This window comes from Corvus hawaiiensis, chromosome 6 (genome assembly GCF_020740725.1).
Source record: "Corvus hawaiiensis isolate bCorHaw1 chromosome 6, bCorHaw1.pri.cur, whole genome shotgun sequence".
Lineage (NCBI taxonomy): Eukaryota > Metazoa > Chordata > Aves > Passeriformes > Corvidae > Corvus > Corvus hawaiiensis.
Window position 1 is genome coordinate 5574882 of NC_063218.1, and position 21305 is coordinate 5596186.

At 37.1% G+C, this 21305-nt stretch overlaps 1 protein-coding gene across 1 annotated transcript in view; it reads right to left on the minus strand.

The window, feature by feature from the left end:
- The window catches only part of C6H14orf39 (chromosome 6 C14orf39 homolog), a 28926-nt gene extending 7985 nt beyond the window's left edge, over positions 1 to 20941 (minus strand). The window contains exons 1-10 of the mRNA XM_048307656.1: positions 20633 to 20941; positions 17649 to 17705; positions 17272 to 17328; positions 14200 to 14326; positions 10493 to 10582; positions 6900 to 7087; positions 6394 to 6436; positions 5853 to 5973; positions 4641 to 4735; positions 14 to 153 (exon numbers count right to left, since the gene is read on the minus strand). Of these exons, the coding sequence (XP_048163613.1) occupies positions 14 to 153; positions 4641 to 4735; positions 5853 to 5973; positions 6394 to 6436; positions 6900 to 7087; positions 10493 to 10582; positions 14200 to 14326; positions 17272 to 17328; positions 17649 to 17697 (910 nt within the window). The 5' untranslated portion in view covers positions 17698 to 17705; positions 20633 to 20941. The remainder of the gene's footprint in view (positions 1 to 13; positions 154 to 4640; positions 4736 to 5852; positions 5974 to 6393; positions 6437 to 6899; positions 7088 to 10492; positions 10583 to 14199; positions 14327 to 17271; positions 17329 to 17648; positions 17706 to 20632) is intronic.
- Positions 20942 to 21305: the final 364 nt, after the last annotated feature.

Below are 21305 nucleotides of genomic sequence, written 5' to 3' on the forward strand. Positions count from 1 at the left end.
AAACACACTGCACCTGTTTCTGCTTGTTGCTTTGAGAACCTAAAACTCTCTACAGACTGGACAAATTTCTTAGGAATGCATGGGACACATAATGTTTTATACAGCTGATGTTTCTCCTTTGGCAAAGATGGGTGTTCACGCTCTTCAGACACCCTAAACAAATTGAAATTAAAAAAAAAAAATTCACTGCAAAAGAAAAGAAATTGTAAAATATAACTGCTTCAAATAAGTGGAATTCTCAAGGGCACTGGATGTTGTCAAGGAAGTTCTACCACTTTCAGCACCAGTAGTTGATAAAAATGAGGTTTTCTTTAAATAATATCAGAGAGAGAATATCTCTGAAAAAGAAGCCATAAAGGAGTAATAAGCCAATCATAAGAACATTGATGACTTAAATTTTGTCAGTGTCAAAGAAAAGTATTAGTATTGTGGAGTTTTACACTTTAATCAAAGTGTCTCATTATTGTAGTTCTGAAATCAAATTTTCACATTTAAAACCACTTTTTCTCTCTCTCTCTCTCTCTCTTTGAGATTGTCTGGAATACTCACACTACGAATACACAAAAGAGAAAACTGCAGCAAGTGCTTTCACTTGTGGGGTAATTATCTGTGTAGGGTAAATAGCCCTTTACAGTGCAGAAAGACAAAGGTTAGCAGAACAATGAAGAGTAAAGTGGCTATTTGGTACAGGAAAATTTACTACTTTTTAGAATAATGAGTTCTACTTTATTTTCTCTCTGGCATTCCTGCTTAGTGCCTCTGTGCTTCTAGCTACAACATCTGGTTTGTAGCTGACTGAACAAAGCTTTGTTCAGAACAAATGAAGAACTGAGTCAGTCTTTTTGTTCTTCTTGAAATTCTCCATAAAACGAAGATAAGATAAAACGTAGGATACACTTTATAATAGAGTGTGGAGTAAAATTAGCAACACTAATTAAAAAATACCACTGAGAAGCACTAGCTAAAATATAAGGACCTAACACATTAAATTCATATACATACAAAACTGTGCTCACGTAAAACCATGTAAGCACGTCAGCCAAGTATCTCTGATGAAAAGTCTATTTTGTCTTGTAGTTACATTTATACCTGGTGCTGTGCTGGACTGAGACTGAACAAACTGTACAAAACATATACCACCTAAGAAATTAAAAACCAAAGTAAATCTTTTAGTTACCTTAAGTCTAGATAAGACTAGATAAGATGTGTCAAGAACGAATACTACAGAAAACAAGACGTGTGTGGCTGGTGTATCTTTAAATTCAGACAAAGGAAGCTCAAAAGCAAGGAGGAATCAAAACTAAGCTAAGCACAGAATTCTGGCTAAACTGCTTCACTTTGTTCCAAATGGCTCATTTTCCCACAAACATCATTCAAAAATCAATTGAACAAGGCTACTGTGGCTGAGGTCATCAGTTAGACTGCCATAAATAGGGGGGGCAGGTTGTGGTTGGGGGGTTTTTTGGTTGGTTTGGGTTTCTTTCAGAATTTAGGATGTCAAACTCTGTTTTTAAAAGTTCCTGGAGTCAGTTTCCTTGTGCTTCTGTAAAACCTAGCAGACAACTCTATATTTCTAAAGACTTGCTCTCCATTAAATAAAATATCCTCTTACAATGCATATTTATACAGAAGAATGCCTCAAAGGCAGTTACAAACCAAACTCAGAAGTTCTTAAGATATTCATTCTTTAAGTAACAAAACCTTCCAAAGGAGCCTGCAGTTAAACTCAATGCATATGCAGTACACCTGCTCCCTTCCCTCCACAAAAGCACTATTGAAATATAAACCATGCACATCTTCTCTGACATTAATTAATGCTACTGGAAGAAAAATAAAACTGCATCATGAAGCTCAAAACAATCCAAATTGCAGCAACAAGAATAATCATTTGTCTTCTTTCTCTATTTCATTATTAGTAGATAAACTGAGTAGATAAAAACTCTTTATCTTGATCCATACTGCAGGGGTTTTTTAAAGTGTAAAGAAAAAAAGAGATATTCTTAAGCCAAAATAAAGTGCCATTTCCTTAGTAGCATTTTCTTCTTTGTAGCATGAAGAAACCCAAGGATTAATATTAATTTCCACTACAGGAATCAAGTGTATCTCATTATACATATGAAGAATCACACCTGCTTCTGTGGTATTTACAGCTACTGAAACCACCTTCAGTATTCTCATCCAGGAGCATTCTTTTGAGTTGGCTTTTCATATATGTTTACATTAGAAGTCCAGAAACAACTTTATAATTACTTTTCTAAGAATTATGTTATCAAGTTTTTTCTTTGATCAGTAGAAGTCAATCACTTCTGATGCAAAGATGCTGAAAGAACTGCAATAATCCACCAAGGAATCTCCTTTATGTGAAGCTTTAGCAAAAAGCTCTCAATTGGAAAGTAAGAGATGGAATTAATACATGACCGAACTGGAAAAAAGATAAAGAAAGAATTACAGAGTCATGGAATTAAATCTCTCCCAACCATTTTACAACAGCAGAGAGAATGAACACTATCTATGCCATAGCACAGTCCAAGATACCAGCCTTTCTATGTAATAAATAGAATGTCTAATTGAGAAATCAAGACCAGGGCTTCAAAAGAGTTGAGTCCTGTTTGGTGATTGATGAGAACTCTTGCTTTGGAAATTAAACTGTGATACTTGTCAGTGTAACTGGTGAGCTATAAATCAGCTACAAGAGCTGATAAGAGCAGAGGAATCTGTGTTTTACACTCCTAACCAAAAACTAACTGGCCAGCACTGAGTGATTCAAACAACAGGGGCTTTTTAAAAGAACAGTGTCCACTGCCATCAGGCTGCCCAGAGCAGAACATACATATCAGCACCTATTAATTGGCTTGCAAGTTGGCTTCTTGTCTTGAAGCCTTCTAAAGCTTTTCATGGCTATTAATTTGTACATTGTTCTGCCCAGTGCTTTCATTGCTCTCCTTAGTTCTTTCCCTTGATGCTGCTGGTTTCATGCTGCTCTGGATCAGTTCATGGAGATTCACGGTACAATTCCTTTTTATTTCTTCTTCTGTGGCAGAAGATGAAGATATCTCCTCTTCACAAAGATCTTTTTTTGCTCAGTAGTAAATTTGTAGTGGTTGCAGGACAGCTTGAAAGAAACTCCTGCCTTTGGTACCCACATCCTGCTGTTGTAGTTTTGTAAATTGCTTTGAATCTGCAAAGGTTTTATTTCCTATAGCTCATTTTCTCAATACACGTTTTCTACTTAGGTGCTTTTTTCCAGAGGTTTTTTTTTTGTTTTTTTCTACAGCTTCATAATACACCCATTTTTAACACCCATAGTTACTTAAGCAGTCACTTCCATGCTTTCTTAGTGAAGACTTTTTTTTAATACACTAATGTCAGACAAAGATAGTAAAAAACCAATTTTATGCCATACAAGCCTTTATGTTGTGGAACATAAGGTGAAGGTACAAGCAGACTCCATGACAGGAAAAGAAATATACAAATGGCAGGTCTGGAAGTGCACCCTATGGATTCCTTACCACAAAGAGCCTCACCGAGGGATTCTTACACCTGCATACCCAAAGCATGGATCTCTGCCTCTTACAGCAGGTCTTTGATTGGTATTTTGTGTTCTGCAGACTGAACACACATGGGTTTCTTTGAAAATCCAAAGAGAGTGCTTCCCATCTTTTTTTTTTTTTTTTTTGCCTTGTCTTAAAACTAAGGGGATTTCTTGCTTCCCCATGTTTCTGTTCTTGCCAGTTACAAAAATCTTACATGAGAAGGTAAAATGGGTGTAAAGGCTACACCACAAAGAAATTATCATCTGAATGATTCATAGGTCTGTAAGAAGATATTAAAGACCTAAAATGTCCCTGTGGAAAGGATCTTAGGAATTATTAAAATGACACTTTTTTATAGATATATTCCATTAAATGCCCATTTAAAGCCCTAGAAAGATTCTTTTTCAAGCACACCATAATATAAAATCACTTAAACAAAGTCTTTTGGACATATTTTTGCTTTAAAATTGATTTTGGTTTAGAAGTATCAGCTCGGCAGGAGATGTTTCAACATTCACAAGGACTCCAGATAAGTGCAAGATAGTCCTCATGGTGATTTTCAGTCATTGTAATTGAGCTCAAATTAAAGTGAGTCCCAGCTGTAAATGATCACTGACTAATTTACTAAGCCATTAATCCTGTCTATGAAACTTTCACTCATGCTTGTTTTTAAGAACTAAATTAAGAGTTAAATTTCTTAAGTAGTTCAGAGGTGAAGACAACTGACTTGTGGAACCCTGACTCCTTTTCCAAATATATATTTAGTAGAGTAAATGTTATTTTATCTCTGACTGCACAGTCACTGTAGTTGCATTCAAAACTACTCACACAGATCTCTCAGCAGTAGCTGATGAGAAAATGCTTCTACAAAATCTTTTTATAGCATGTTTCCAGATACATTGAGGTTGCAAGAATCAAAGTATGTCACCATCTTAAACCCCCAGAAATATAAAACTTTTAAAATTACATCATTAAATCACATGACCAGGATTAGAGAAGCTTGCCAGTCCTTATTTAAGAACAATTTGTGTTTTGTAGCAGTCTTTGTGTAAATTCTGATATAGTATTCTGGATAAAAGCAAGGGGAAAAATAATTTTGAAGTGTACCTTTCTTTAAACTCTTCTGGCTTCTCAAGACTTTTCTGATTTTTTCCTTCAGTCTTTTCAGAATTATTTTTATCTTCTTTAGTCTCTTTGAATGTCTTAAAAGATAAAGAACAAATGGCATAAAAATTGACAAAACTTGAAATATTTTAGCTATGTGCTGCAAAAGTTTTCTCAACCTGATGAATCAGTGCTCAGTAGTAGTTTTGTAGCCAAGAGGTTCTGAAGAAATAAGGAGAACCAGGTTAAAAAGAGGTAATTTTTTTTGTTGGAACTGTAATGACTGGAATAAACACAGACGTTTTGGAGCATGGGCTCTAAATGCCAGAACCTGGAGTTCATAGTTATACACAAACTCACCACATCCCTTCTTCCCGTATGTTTACACAGCACATCCCACATTAGGAACTTCAGTCTGTGACTGTGAGTGTCAAACAGGATCACAGAATATAAACAGAAAAACCCACCCATGCAAAACGTGCTGCTATCAGCACAAGGCAGTAAATGGAGTCCTTGATCATCTGGTCCAGACAGGTAAAAGCACCCGGATGCAAAGCTATAAAAAGTTACTAAACCTTTACAAGATTGGGCTACTCAGGCTTAAAAGAGACCTTTTACAGAGGAGTGGGTGCAAATTCTGTACTGACAAAATCCCTTTGATTTTTTTGAAGATTTTCCCTTAGGAATCAGTGCTTCTCCTAGTCAGTAGAACTGTATTGATCTCCTGTCTAAAATCAGCCAGTTTTACTGCTGGGGATTATATACCCACACATGTATTTTGGGGAAAAAAAAATAAATAAGGAGGAAAGAAGGAATTCCCATTATTCTTATTGTAAAGCATATTTAGTTAAACACAAACCCTTAAAAGCCCAGTAGGACCTGTGAAAGCTGCACACTCAAGCCCTGGGGGTCACTGAGGAGTGGCCCTCATCTATTTTCAAGTGTATTCTCCTGAACTGACAACAAAGTCATCATGACATGGTGCCTTAGCAGAAACCGTGGCACAAACTGAGGTCAACAGAAAGCAAGCTTTAAGCACCTTTACATTCACGGACCCTTCTTCTCTAAGAAAACATATGTGATGCTATAGAAACATAATTATAAGGCTGGAATCATCCTGTTGGTCTGTGTGCTTGAAAATACACTGTGTTTTTGACATTTCAGAAAATGTGATGGTGCTATGTATGATCACGTATATAACATGGAGATAGTTACCTTTTTTAAGTAGTCAATTTTCATTTGTAATTCTTCTGCTTCTTTTTGCAGTTCAATGGTTTCCTGAGCAGCAGCTTCAGCGAGCTGCAATGTTTCCTGTGTTTTTTTCTTCATAGAGGCACTTCCATGTCATGGAATATATTTTACAGCAATATATTTTTTCAAGCAAGGGATGCCATCAGATCCCTGACCTCTCTATGCCATAACACAAATGCTAGAGGTGCAGGGAGCTCTGATAAATCTACATTTCCTTGGCAAATCTTCAACTCTAACTTCAATTAAGCTTCTCCTAAATGAAGCATTTTGATGGGTATGTTATTAAATGAAATTTTATTTTCTTTCCCTGAAATGCTCCCATAAATTTAAACTGAATAGCTGAATTTGACCTTCAGTTTTCTCACAGAGAAATGCGAACACTGCCACTCTAAACAAAGATATATAAATATATAAATAATTACTTTCTTTTCTAATAGAAAGTTGTGAAAGGTAAATATAAAACTTCTTTCCTGCCAACTGAATAAACACTAGAAATCAAGGATACATGTGTACAGCCCAATCATTTACGGATTTAAAAGGAACAGCCTCTGCAAAAATAAAATTTACTTTCAGATCATTAACTAACAAATTAATTTTCTTAACAAATACAAGACAAATTAATAGATCAGGAGCATTTATCTTGGCTTAGTATCAACAACAAAAATCACAGTATAACAGTAAACATTAAAAATAGAACTAAAAAAGAGATGAAAATTAAATTTAAAATTTTGAGAGGCTAGATGTAAAGGAATCTTAGAACGTTTTTAACCCAAGAAGTTCGATGATAAACCTCTCCCCATTACATTTATGGGTTAGAGGAAGGAATATCAGTATGTATAATCTAAATTTTTACTCGCTGCAGATTTTTTTTCTAAAAATGGTGTAACAAAGAGAATGTATTTCATTAGCTTAAAGGAAACTGTGGAAAATTGGAGATTTTCTATATGGCACCTTTAATATGCAGTGCACTGCCAAAAGGCTTTATTGTAAAAGCATTGACAATAGCAGTACCCAGAATGTCCAAGCAAGCATCTTCTTTCCATTTGTATTTTGCACAGAGTTTCAAAACTCTCTTTTGCATTTCTTCAACTTCTTCCTTTTTTTTGTAATACTCCTGGGCAAGAGCAGTTTCTGCATATTTTTTGCCACGTTCCTGCAAAGTCTTTGTACACTGGGCTATGGAATCCTGATGCATTTTCCTATAAAAAACATGTAATTTAATTTTTTTCACAGGAAGCTTTTGTTTATAAGGGAAAAAAGCCTATAAATTTATGGCATCAGCTCAGTTAATTTGCTGCTATCAATGGAAGAAAGTTGGATTATATTTAATATGGCAATATTTGGGTTTATTTTTTTTATTTTCCAGCCATATTCAAGGAAGACTATGTTGTATGTAACAAAGAATAGTCCTGATGTAAAAACCAGCCAAACCTCCCTGTTCTGAAGGCAATGTAGACCGTACCATACCCAAAGGCAGCCTGGCAGATCACAAATGTGTTTTTCCCTGTGTAATTATCATGAAACTCACTGCAGGCCAAAGTCTCTGCTGGTGCATGTTGGCACAATTCCATCAGTTTTGGTGGAGCTGGATCAAAGTTACAGTAGAAGAGAATTTGGCCAAACCTCCCATATTTAGAGAGGCCTGGTGCACCACTGGGCTAAGAGCTGCCTCCAAGGAGATGCTGAGTAATCTCTGTCTGACTCAGGGAAGCCTTAAACACACACATCAGTCACACTGAAACAATAGGACTATTCATACTTAAGCTTAAGCAAACACTTAAATGTTTAAACGGCAAAGAGGCAGAATGCTCAGCTTCTTGTGGGGCTGCCCTGTAAATTAATGTTACACTAAATGCAATTTCACTGACATCATGTGAGCGCATAGCCATGAATTACTAAAGTAGGTAACATCAATTAATGCAGGGAAAGCTTATGTGAACAATGGAGAGGCAAATTTTAAAATATTATTACACCTAAATATTAGCAAGAAATTCCTTTATGGGAAAAACTATGGAGCATAAAAACAACTGAAGTCAGAGACCCACCTCTTAACCTGCCCCTACATTAAGGAACAGCTCTCACTGCTTGCAAAGCACACAGGATTTCTCTTTAAGGAACATATTTTATCTCAAACTGCTATTAATCACTTAGTTGCAGCACGACTGAAAGGCTACATTTGACAGTCATGGTTGCCCACTGGCTGTGCCAGACAATGGGAGACAGAAAAACTTATGTCCAAATTCAATACTAGAAACTTCTGCTCTTACAAAAGGAAAACAAATTCACAGGGCAAAGCACAGGAAGATTGCAATTCTCAAATAAAACTACACTCCAGGCACAAGTTCCTGCTAAACTGACTGAAGTTCAATACACTTTAGGGGAAAGAAGTGGTAGGTCAACACTGTGAACCAAACCCAGGAATTGGTATTTCCCAAACTTCACATAGAAGATGACACCAATCTATTCACTTTTCTACACTGGCGGGCTCAGAAATGTTTTTTGATTTACCTAATATTTCTGTGTACTGTACAAAATTTCCCAGGTATGAAAGATGAAAAGTATTCAGTTCTATTTAAATAGATATTACAACAATAACTGATAAAAAAAATTTGCTAATAAACAACTTCGAATGCACTATAAATAAATTTAAACAATATAAATAAGTAAAATAATTTGTTGTAACAAGTACATTTCAATCTTGTGAATATAATCCTAAAACTTTATACTCTTTTTCCAAAATCTATTTTTCACAGGTAATATTTATGGCCATATATGCTATACTAGTCTTGAGAAATTGTCACTATCTTTAATATTTCCTCCAAGTAATTTACATCCTCCAGTTCATGCAGATAACACAGACTATTTTGAATTCAGCACTGTTCACATTAATTAGAAAAAGTTTTAATCTAATTACAACAGGAAAAGGGCAGCACTCACAACCCCCTGAATATTATGCAGATAACTATTTATTACTTTTTCCTTCTTCATATCACTTATTTTCAGGATTACCCTCCAGTTCATATAAGCATTCTTGTATGTTCTTGAAGCCAATAACAACAAAAAAATGTGGACCATTTTATAAACCTCCATTATAAGTGCATAATTAAACACAAACTGATCTGCCCATCTTTTGAAAACATCTTTCCATCTAAAGCAGCATGTCCTCAGTGCCCCCAAATGCCAGACTAAAAAGAACATTCAGCTCATAAAGCTCTAAAGACACTTACTTTTCTTCCTAATTTAAATATTTAGAATTTGCCGAATGCACATCTTGCTGACTTGAACATATCATCAAATGCTTTGGTGCAGAGAGACTATATCTGAGGCACGGTTTTGTAAAATACATGAATTAAATTTATTTTATGATTTGTAGTCATGATGTCTTATAATTAAGCTCAGGAGAACAGATCAAACACTTTCACGTTGGAATTGAAAGTAGTTATCTAAAGAAGCAATTTAAAAGTAATGCTTCTTTGGCTTGTCAGCTCAAATTAGTGAAAGCCAAAATGGCTTAATCATATACTCATAGAAAGCCAATTTAGCCTTATTTTTCACCAAATTTAGAACTCTGAACAGGAAGAAGAAAGATAAGCTACTAACTGAGTTAATTAAAGGCTCTCAGGCATGCAGTTTCTGCTGCCTTGGACAACTGGCAAAAAGAATGATTACAAAAGACTCAAATCCAATGTTTTAAATTACCTAAATTTATGACTCTAAACTGGTATTTAGGTATCTGGAGGGGTCTGCCGTGACTTTTGCACCACGGGGCCAAGCAGTCTCCACCCCCTCACAAGCAGAGCAGTGCAGGTGAGCAGCCTCTCTAAAACAAAGATCAGTTTTACTTTGCTAAATAGAACTTTGGGGGGTTACCTTGGCACAGCACATCTGGAACATTTCAGAGAGAATCTTCAGGGTCTTTTCTTTATTTCATTGACTGTAGGCAGCTACATTGCAAATTAATAATTTCTTTTAAATGCTGAGTCTAATTAATAAAGATGGAACACCTGAGATGCCACTCACGGAACAGAATTGAAGTTGCAATTAATGCTGACTAGAAGTTTGCCCACAACTAGTCTTAAAATGGTTTTAGACCAGGCTTTTCTGAGTCACTTACTCATTTTTCAGGACCTAAGACTGAATTTGCATGCTTTGTTGTTATTTTGAAGAGTATACAACAGTATACAAAAACTTGATTTGTATATTCTGATAATCCTATTTAATTCATATTCACAAATAAGGAAAAGCATAAAATTATCTGAATGCTTCTAACTGTTACCTGAAAACATTATTGTTTTTATTTATGGGGCTTTTCTTGAAACAGTAGGCAATCTAACAATGTTCTGAAAAATTGTAATAGGCATTTGGGAAGCAACTGAATTTCAAGAATTCATATTTTATCGTATTTTATTGGCAGCTACAAAATAACATATGATCTCATAGTAATGTAAACAAAAATTCTTTTAATTATTCAGTCATTTATAAGTGACTACAAACCGAAAATTTGCAACAATTTTTTAATGCAGACAGCACTAGTTCTGCTGATCAGTTTAGTCAGTTTCATCAGTACTACTGCTGGAAACCTCATCTCATGTGATCATAGATACCTCTCATTTTCTGCAGCTTCCCCTAAAGCTTTAATTTCATTTTTCAAATATTCTTCATGCTTTTTAAGAATTGCATAGGTGGGCTTCCAGCTGTGGACAAAGTAAACAAAAAACAAAGGCATATTAGTGGTCTTTCTTAGTAAAAAAAAATTAGAAAAGAAGACACCAAGCTACTTTAGCTAGCTTACTAGAACAAATGATTTATTAATTTTTTGAAAGTTAAACATGAATGGGTTTAGTACAAAAATCTTTTGCAGGCATACATTTATTTTGTTAATATTTTAAAGCAGCAAATTCAGGAAAATATATATATATATTTAGAACTAAGAAAGATTACAAAGCACTTTTTAAGGAATTAATGGAATGAATGTCACAAATTTTTGGAGCTAATGCTAAATAATGAAGCATCTAAATCCACATATTAGGTCCTCAACACACCACCACCAGTAAATACTTAAGATATGTTGAATCTTCTTGTTGGAGACAGCCACAACTTCATTCCCACCAGTATCACCAGCACCCATCTCATACCTAAATGGAAGCAGCAGTTACAAACTCAGAATTTCCTCCATTTGCTACGCAAGTCCTGCTCAGAAAGCATCAAAATTATTTTTTCTACAGCAGGATGCTGCAGATGGTTCTGAGAGCAGAGCAGCTTCACAGAATACTTATGACTACTGCAATAGCAGAACTTTCTCAACATCCAGGCATTAGAGATACCTCTGCCTTGGATATGGGAATACAAGAAAAACAGGTAGATAGACTTTCTGATTCAAATGAAATTCAGATGTGATCTTTAGGACAGGCATATTTAAAAGGTTTTGAAAAGAAAGCATCCTGTCTGGAAAAAAAAGGAATAAGACGCATGAACCATCCAGCACTCTTGGCACAAACTGTTGGACACCACTGGTGATTAAAAGTGGAACTACAGAATGTTATTTCACCTTATCTACTGCAAATTCTGCAGAAAGCTGAATTTCAAAAAGGTCAGATTTTCTTAAAAGCAGAAAGCAACAAAATTATATAAAAATGCGCTTGCACACCAGACACTGTAATGTTCTTTTACTCAGAAAGCTCCATGACCCTCTTTGGAGGAAAAAAAAAAAACCAGATGCAAAATTCATAGAGATTTTATTAATCAGAGTACAAGCCATGTTGCAAGTTACATTTTTTGTTCACATCTATTCTGTGGACATGGAAAAAAGTAGGACAAGAACACTGGTTTGTGAACACAACCAGGTATGCAGGATTCAAGCAGCACATTTACTAGTTTGCTAAATGCATCACTGTTTCATGAATCTCCTTGATAGCCATCACAATTATTTGTCCTTCCTTTCATCAGCCAGAGTATAAAAAAGATCTTTATCCACACTACTCAAAGCAATAGAATTATCCTGCAGTTTGGCTAGTGGGACAAGACAACAATTTCTTTTCCTAACTAACAACATTCTGAGTTCATGTGGCTTTTTTTAAAATTATCTTCTTTCTACTTCCATGAAATCCCACCATCCTTGCATCCAAATTTTAAAACTGTAAGAGAGACAATAAAATTGGAATAGGTTCCAACAGCAGCATTTCACTACTTCTTACTGCTCTGGGATCAACATTTCTAGTTTGAATCCTTCAAGAAACTAAATATTAGCAAAATGTCATCACTTGTCTGAAAATGTATGTTTCATTTGGGCCATTTTCTGTCTTCAGGTCTTTTTTACCTAGACCAATATGGATTTCTTTAGAAAGCACAGTATTATCCCAATACATCTGTCCCATATATCATATTTTCTCTAGACTTGTTGAATATAAGAACTTTGTATTTTGTTCAAAGTCTTCAAATCTGCTTCAATATACTCATGATGTCTCATAACCCAGACAAAACGTTGTTTCTTTGAGAGCTCTATTGAGTTCTATCACTGGCAATTAGTCAGCTGTGAGGGTGATTGTGACTCCAAAACAGTATCTGAATTTACAAAACCAACATTGGAATCATGTCCAGTATAGATGGAGTGTCAACTAGAATAAATTTTAGAAGTTTGGGGTGATTCTACTGTGTAAGTGCTCTAATTGTCTGATCTTATAGCCCGGGCTTGTTTATTACAGTTTTCAGTCTGTCGTTAAATGACATTTCCAATAATTTAAGACACAAAGTCTCTACTCTTCTGCAAGCATTGTCCTTCTATGAATACATGCATTCATTAATGAGTCACTTCTCATTTTCAGTCTCTTTACACTAATGCCATTAATTATTCTTTTAGGACTTGAGCCAAAACCCATTGAATTCAATGATTAAAATTTAGATCAGATCCTTAGTTCTACCCTTAATTTTTTACTTCTTAATTTGCATCACTTAACAGTTTATCATTTGCAAACAGATTTGCAGCTTCAAAAAGATATCAAAGGAAGCAGTGTGGATAGTTTCATAAACTTACATAAGTGTTCATTTTATACTATATTGGAGGCAAGAACTTAATGTAATGGAAAAAAAAAATTTTTTTACCAAGGTCAGATCTTTTCCCAACTCTTTTAATGATAAAGCTACAAATCAGTATTGAATGGCAATTCATTCAAATAAGCCAGCCACTACACCCACTTTATTCACTAATGATTCCATTCTTTCTTTTTCTTTCTGAGAGTTCAAAATAAACCTAGAAAGGACCCCAATGCCGTCTTTACTTCCCTTTTTTTTCCTAGAAACACCCACACTCTCCATTCACATTGTAAAAAAAAATTTCAAATGTATGTCATAGATATTTTTATTGAAGCATTTACCTTTAGGTATAGAATTGTAAGAAAACAAAACAGAATTTGCCAACAAATCATCACTCCAGCTGCTGAGGAACTAGTCAGATTCTGGAGAAATGGAACACTGTGATGGATTTTATCACCTGGGACAAACTTGCTGTATTGTCAAATATAGATTTGCCTTTTTAGCTACCTTTGCAAACACCTGAGGTTTTAATTTTTAAAATTATGTGTCAGGAAGAAAAAACTCCTTGTAGCTGAATTTTCTTTTAAAAAGTTTCTGATTACTAAGATCCAAAAGTGATCAGCATTTAAAATTTGAACTAATTATCTGATAAAAACATTTATGTAAGGAAAACTGTGAATGACAGGCCATTGCATTCATCAAAACATTGTGCCCAGAAGACAAATTTTGCCGTCTGGAGCAAAACTGATACTAGAATCTGCCAGCAGAAGTACACACATATGTGTGTGTAGAGGCAGTTATGGCACATCTTGTGTGAAAATATGTATAGAACAGAAAGTAACATGAAACACGTTGTGAACAAAGAATAGAAAGATGTTCAATTTTAGGAAGTCTTTTTTTAAAAGTATTCTTAATATTGGTCAAATTTGACAAAACTCAGATGCCTTCAAGTGTAGAAAAATTATGCTTCTATTACCTTACTACATGAATACTTTAGCATGCTGCAAAGATAGTGCCTGTGATCTTCTGAAAACTGGGGATTTTAATAAAAAAACAACCCAAAATTAAATGTAGTCTGCTTTTCTATAATTCTTCCTCAGGGGATGGGTAATACTGTAATTTTTATACCTAAAGATTTGCAGTTTAAAAAGAACAGGAGAATACTAAAGTTTTCTTTAACATCACTGCTGTCAGAACAAACCCAAACATATTTTTCCTTCACTTCCTCACTGGCTTCCTTAATGCCAGCCACAACTGAGAGTTCAGGCCCTTCCATACTTACGCATCACAGTTCTTCTTGCAGTTCTCGTTCTGCTTTTGCAAATCAGCAAGTGCCTCATTGCTGGTTTTTATATTTTCCTCCAACCAAGCAATCCGATTCTTTTTTTCTGTGATTTTTGCAGTGTACGCTGAAATTAAAAAATAAAGAATTATATCCATGCATTTTCAACAAATCCATGAAATAAAAAGCCTACATTCAGAATGATTAAAAATTCCTTCCAAAAAACTTAAACTCCATAATGCAAGGTGAGTGGACAGCCTGCAAATAAGCAGAGTAACAACAAAGTGAGTTAAAACATAGGGATTTTCAGCTGCATGGTACTTTAATGATCATCTAATATTGTGAGACTGACATCATTTGTGCTGTTTCTAAATCCCAGTCCTTCTAGAACTGAAGTAACTATTAGTGGTATTCCCCAGTTCAGTGCTCCCACTGAAACACTCCAAACCGTGCACTGCTCACTCATTCTCTAGCCAGAACCAGGATACTCTTTTAAACATTTGTATTCTTTTGCAGAAGCCCAGAAAGTCAAATGTTCTGACTGGGAAAGTTGACTACAATAAAGGAAAAATAAAAACATCACTATAGGCATATAAGCAATTAGTAGAAAACAGAAAGAGAAAAATTAAAAAGGAATTTTACTCAATGTAGGAATGAGTAATGTATGATAAATTAATACAAGACACGGGTTAATTAATTAAAAAGTCCATTGTAATGACAGGTTCTCAAGGACTATGATATTTGTGGAGATTCTTAAGGCAAACTCTTAATTCTGCCTCTTCTGACAGCAGACAGCTGATAACACTTTCTGAATGGGTAGTTAGGGGAGAACCCATGTTGTTGAACATGATCAGAGTTCTCTTCACAAGTAAAAGCAGTGAAAGCTATCATGCATGCTCACCTTGCAATGCAATAAGCAAAACTTGCTGAATATTTTTTCTCTGCATTTTTAAATTCTTTTTTTTTAATGCAAGATTTCAGATTTATCAGTGCTAAATCATCCCTTGCTATCACTGCTGCCCTGAAGCACTAAATGCCAGAGTAGGTGGCCCTAAAGAGAAGTCGATTACATCCCACCCTTCTCATCTACTCAACTGGGAAGAGCATCTTAGTGATGCAAGATGGGTCTTGAGTTGTTGGAATTACTGCTCTGGAACTTCAGTTCATCCTGAATTTGGCTCTGGTTTTGCACTACTTGCTATATATTAATTTTCAACAGCCTCTGCATTTATAGCAGAAAATAAACCACTTCTCACAGAGAAATGTCAGTCAGTGAAAAGCAAAAAATTCTCAATGTAATTTAATATCTTGGGTTATCCTGAATCATCCTTGGGTTATCTTCAGTCCCTTAATATTTTCAATGTCTAAAGTCAGTAACTTGCCTTTACTTAGCATGAAGTATAAGTATTGGACAACTGACATAGCTTCATTTCTGTAAATAACAGCTGAATGTGGCAAAATCCTGTAGAAGACTTACTGAGATTTACCAAAATATACCATAACACTATTAACAAAATATACACTTAACATCTCATTTAGCATTTTTTACAGATAAGCACTTCTGTGAGCTGTTCAACTCACCCTTTGCTTTCACAAGGACCTGGTGGGTGAGATCCATCTTACCCAATGTTAGTGCAGAGACCTGCTTCAGAGCAACACACCCATGGCTGCAGCTACACCCAGCAGAGACAACTGACACTTTTAAAGTTTACTTTATCTAACTCACTTTAAACTGTTTCTTCAGGATAAGATAAATCACACTCTAAAAGTGCCTATTTCCCTCCACTGGTAAGAAAGAGACTGTAGCCAAATAGCCTGATGAATCTCACACCAAAAGTCCAAGGCTGAATGCTACAGCTGTTCATCTGCCAAGTAATACACAGAGACAAAATTACATCAGTGTTACTGTTTTTTGCTAAGTTTTTGAAAGACTTAACCCAAACTGCTAAAAGCCTGCATGTTGGCTGTGTGTTTACACATATTTAGGTATCTCTGAACTGAACACAAAAGCAGCTATGCCATGTTACTACACAGCCTTTGGATTTTCCCTAAGAGCATGCTCATTTACCCTAAGCCTGCATAAATGTTATACAAAGCCTCATCTCTAAGGTTCAATTGTGTGACTGGAGAGTTAAACCAGAATCCAAGGTGTGCCAGATTTAGTGTTACAGATGTTTTCATGTTTAAGATGCTTCAATTTAATTGTGATAATCTTCTTAATGAATAAGTACTTGCTTGGACGTATCAGTGAAGATTATTAGAAATGTTAGAATCAAAAAGAACATCAATTAGACCAGAATTTTCTCTTTTTCTTTTTTTTTTTTTTCCTGGAGGCTATGTGCTTGACTATCTACCTATGAAGTACCAGTGGCGAGCACAGATGTTCTCAGATTGTTTGTGGTAGAGAAACTATTCTTCAGACATTCTCATGAGTGATTCCACATAGCAGCATGGTTAAAAAAATCAGTCCAGATGTAAATCCATAACACTGTGTTGTCCGTAAGCCCCAGGGGAGAACAAATTTGATGCAGAGCAAGACTTTCTCTATGGGTTTACCGTTTTGAATTTCAAATAAAGTAACCAGCTGCTTGATTGCAAAAAAAGAAGAACCAGGCTTGAGTACGTAGTAGCAACTGAGAGAACTTTCATTATTTTAAGAAAACAGAAAGAGAGAAGAAGCAGTGAGGCAGAGGTCCAAATCTGGAAAGAACAAAAAACATGAAGAAATAAAGGGAGGCAAGTGGCAGATGTATTGAGCAAGCACAGCTGAATCAAAGGGCTGCCAGTGACTGTGAGGAGCTGCAGAGTCAGAGCAGGAAATGGCGCAGCATGAAACTGGCTGTCCATGAGGCAGCTGAACAGCCTCAGCTAAAAGTCGTGAGCAAAAGCAAAGTCTGCTGGGGAGAATGAGCAAGTATTGATGGCTAAAGATGAGGCAGGGTGAGAGCAGGACACGGGACAGCTTCCACTGTTTATCCTGCTTCCGCCCCTGAGACACAGAACATGTCCCAGGACTAATGAAACAAAATCAGTGTTCAGCATCCAATAAAACGGTAATTTATCACTACTCACAATTTATCTGATGATCCACATGTTCCTTAGCATAGCGAGTTTTTTCTACCTGGAAAGCTGAAGAAGAAAATTAACCCTTTGTTATATACATATATACGAATAGAGCTGTGAAACAACATATGCTGTGCAGCATTAATTGCACAAACTCTGATAAACAAGTATTTTAGCAAAATATCTAAAGAGCAATTTTACTATTAAATAGCTGTTAGTGCCCCCCTCCACAACCTCCCAGCTAACAAAACAATATGTAGGGAAAGAACAAAAGCTTAATTATTACACATTTATTTGAAGTTAACATAACTGTTTAAAGCAGAAAATATCACTGTATGCAGTGCATAAGTAATTGTTAATTAAAAATGTATGGTATAATGACCTACCAAGTTTGACCAGAATTTCATCCAAGTTGATCGAAACCTTGTCACTCATTGTTTAAACTACAAAAGTAAAACGCAATTCAAGGATTTACACAGTCAAAAGCTTTGTTGATACAATAAACGAGCCAAAATTGCAAGACAATGCCACACATTTTAACATAAAAGGGAGAAAAGTAGTTTTAACTGCATTTGCATTACTATCTAAACCACTTTAGTGGAACCAAATTTCTCACTCATGGTGGTAAGGGACTTGTAAGAGTCTAAACCACAGTTCGGAATAAAGGAGATTCATAATTTAGGTAAAGCGTTGCTCCTGGAGCAGTTCTGTTTGAGAGGCTTAATGTTCTCAGAAGGCATGAAGAATGCAAGGAGAGATGCTTGTGTACAAAATGCATAGCGTGTACTCCAACTGGTTACTAAGCCTATGGACTGCAGTGCTGCTGATGGAAAAGTTCCTTGAGCACTCTGCACACTCCTCCCGTACAACCACCATGTCCATTTAAATCAAAGGTGTATAAATGCTAAGTGTGATTAAAGACATAATTCTCATAAAATGGAAAACGGATTGTAATAAATTCTTTCTTCTGTTTATATCATGCTGCTATGTGCAGAAATTCAGTTATGGGTTTTTAAAGAGATGGGGGATGATGGAGATCTCTAAAAGGGATGCAAGCACCGTATATCAGAATGCTCTGGACACCGCTCGTTAGCTCAGCTGCATTAACAGTGAGCGAAGTTATCTGGACTTTAACTGTCCCACAGTGGCTTCCCCATCACACTGTGAGAGAAGCAAAGCCAGAACAAATTTGGGATGAGGATGAGATCCTAATCCAGGATAAAGTGGAATAGAAAACAACTGCAGAATTTAACTAAAGCGGCATTAAGGCTACATCCTGCAGCACTGAGGCTGTGGGAGCGGGAGGGGGTGGAGGCAGGGTTTAAAACACTGGGTGTCTGACAGAAATGAATTTGTCTAATAGTTAAGGGAGGATCAGAACACCTAATCCAAGTGACTGGATTACCACAGGCTGTGATAAAAACTCCGAGAAAGAGATAATAGTTTTACCAAATGTATTTAAAAGATTGAAATCCTAGTTCCTAGTGCCTGGAAACACTTAAGATTGCAAATAAAAAATCTTCTGAAAATACTAAGAAAAATACTAGGAAATACCGCCTCAAGCCACAGATCAAGGCAGAATATTTTTGCTTTCCCATCATGTGAAAGAAAATCCAAAGTAATTCCTTCTGATTAAAAAAACAAATCGTTTGGAGCATGTATTAAAAAGCTGTTCTCTAGAAAGAGTTTAACAGTGTTTATTAGCTGTTACTTAAAAACTGCAAGATATTGGGGCAAATACATTTTATTTATTGTTTTATAAACTGCAACACAAAGTTCCTCGATAGAGCAGACTGTATAGATGTATATTATTAAGATAGAGACTATTATATAATCACATAAAAATACAAATAATTCTACCTTTTGAATATTTGTGTAGAAGAGTACTAATGCTTTTGTAGAGAGAACGAAAGTGTTTAATTTTTTTTACCGTAGTTTTGCAATAAAACTTACGAAAAGGATAAAGTTGCAGAAAATAGTGCTTCTGAAAGCATGCATATGTAAACTACTCGTTATTCTAGTATTGTTAAAATGAATTAGTGTAACTGCAAATGTCAAATGCTTTTCTGTGCTGTGAATTAAGAGGATACAGGTGTCACTAGTAGAAAGGGCTGAGAGATTCAATGGCACTGGTAATAAATACAGTGTTTGCAGATTTTAAAAACAGTAGGTAACACCAGCCTGCAACAAACTTCGGATATCTGATGTCTTCCAGGATATGACTGTAGCAAAGACTGATTCTTGGACATACTGCAGAAAAGTAGCATCAAACCATTAGCCAACTCAGGGTGACAAATTCAGAGGAAATTCTCCTGTGTGGCTGATATTTTTGTTAAAGATAAGTATGTAACACACGCGACTGGGTAAACCAGCTTCAGACTGCATCTATTCTTTCTAATGGGAATATTCAAAATGCTGCCAGGAGAAAAGTATTATTATGCATTTTGCATTTTTGCACGGCATTAATGTAATTATATGTAATTCAATCATGGCAATAAAGTTCCATATATTAGAAGATTGTCTTGGGTGCAGAACCCACAAGCAAACTGCCTGATGTGGTCTCAAGCCATTACAGCACTAACAATAATAATGCCATTTCTCCATAACCCGTCTGGCAACAGCCACGTTCTTCATTAAAAGGTGGAAAATACCCATAACCTGTGAGGCAAATATCTTCCTTAAAACCCACATCTCGATTCTACCAGTTGTAGGCTGTGAAACAGTACTCATTTCAGTTGGCTCTGTATGAATAATTTTTAATTTAGCGAGGCTCCTTTGAGAGCAAACCTGTGCTTCCCCAATGCCATTCATTACTGTTTATGACTGTAAAGGTTGTTTGAATCTTCCTGAAATTTAGAAGAGCTTACATTTCGTGACTTTTTATCTCTGTTGATAAAATAAAAATGTGCCTCTCCTCGTGTTGTTTACGCTCCTCTGCCCTTCTTTTACCACACCGCTTTAGGAAACCCATGAGGAGACCTGAACCCCGTGAGGAGACCTGAACCAAGCACCCACTGGATTGCCACATTTTACTTAGTCCGGCACATACCAAACAAAAGGATTTTGCTGCAGATTATTCCCTAAAGTCCTGGGATTTAAAAATTAAAACTATTTTTGTCAAAAGAGAAAAAACTGGGAGGAAACCCCCATCCTGCGGGGCACCACAGGGGCTGCGGAGGAGCGCCACAAAATGGCGGCGTGAGAAACAGGGGGCGAGTCCCCTGAGGGCGGAGAGCGGGGCCGGGGTGCTCAGGGGACCCTCTGCCTTTGGGGGACCATCAGCACTGGGAAAGCGACCAGAACGTGGCGGCCCCGCATGGTCTCGGGCGCTGCCAGAAGGGAAAGGGTGAGGAGCCGTCCAGAGACTCACCCAAGAACGTCAGGCAAAGGGACCATAGCCCCACTCACGCCCGGACGCTGCCCCTCAGCGGCGGCCACGCCCCGCGGGGCAGCCCCCGCGTTCCGGGGCACCTCAGCCCCGCCGAAGGGTGCGGAGAGGGCGGCAGGTGCCACCTGCCCGCCGCGCTCCGTGCCGGGGGTGGTGGGAGCTCGGGTGGTCGGGCAAGCCCGGAGCAGGTTCAGCGGCCGGGAGAAGGGGCTGAGCCCGTTCACCCAGCGGAACCGCAGCGCCCGGCCGGGCGGGCTCATCGCCAGCGGCCGCGGCGCTCCGCTCCCTCAGGGCACATCGGCGGGGCGCGTGTGCCCCCCAAACTACCCGTTTGCCTGAACAGTGGGACTTATGAGGGAAAGACCAACATTTCTGAGGGCTTCGGGCGAAAAGCGATGAGGATGCTCCATCTACCGGGGGCAGCGCGCAGGCGGGCGGTGGCCGGGCGGGGAGAGGAGGCAGCGCCGCTAGAACGGGACATCGCCTGGAAACCTACTGGGGGTTAATTACACACATCCACGCTCTGGGATGTGACACAAAAATAAGGAGCGGCAAAACGTAACGTGCTTTATCCAACCCTCCACGTCCCACTCGTGTTGCTGACCCAACTGGTGGAAATCAGCCTAAATCCTCCTTTCCTCAAGCCCTCACGGGC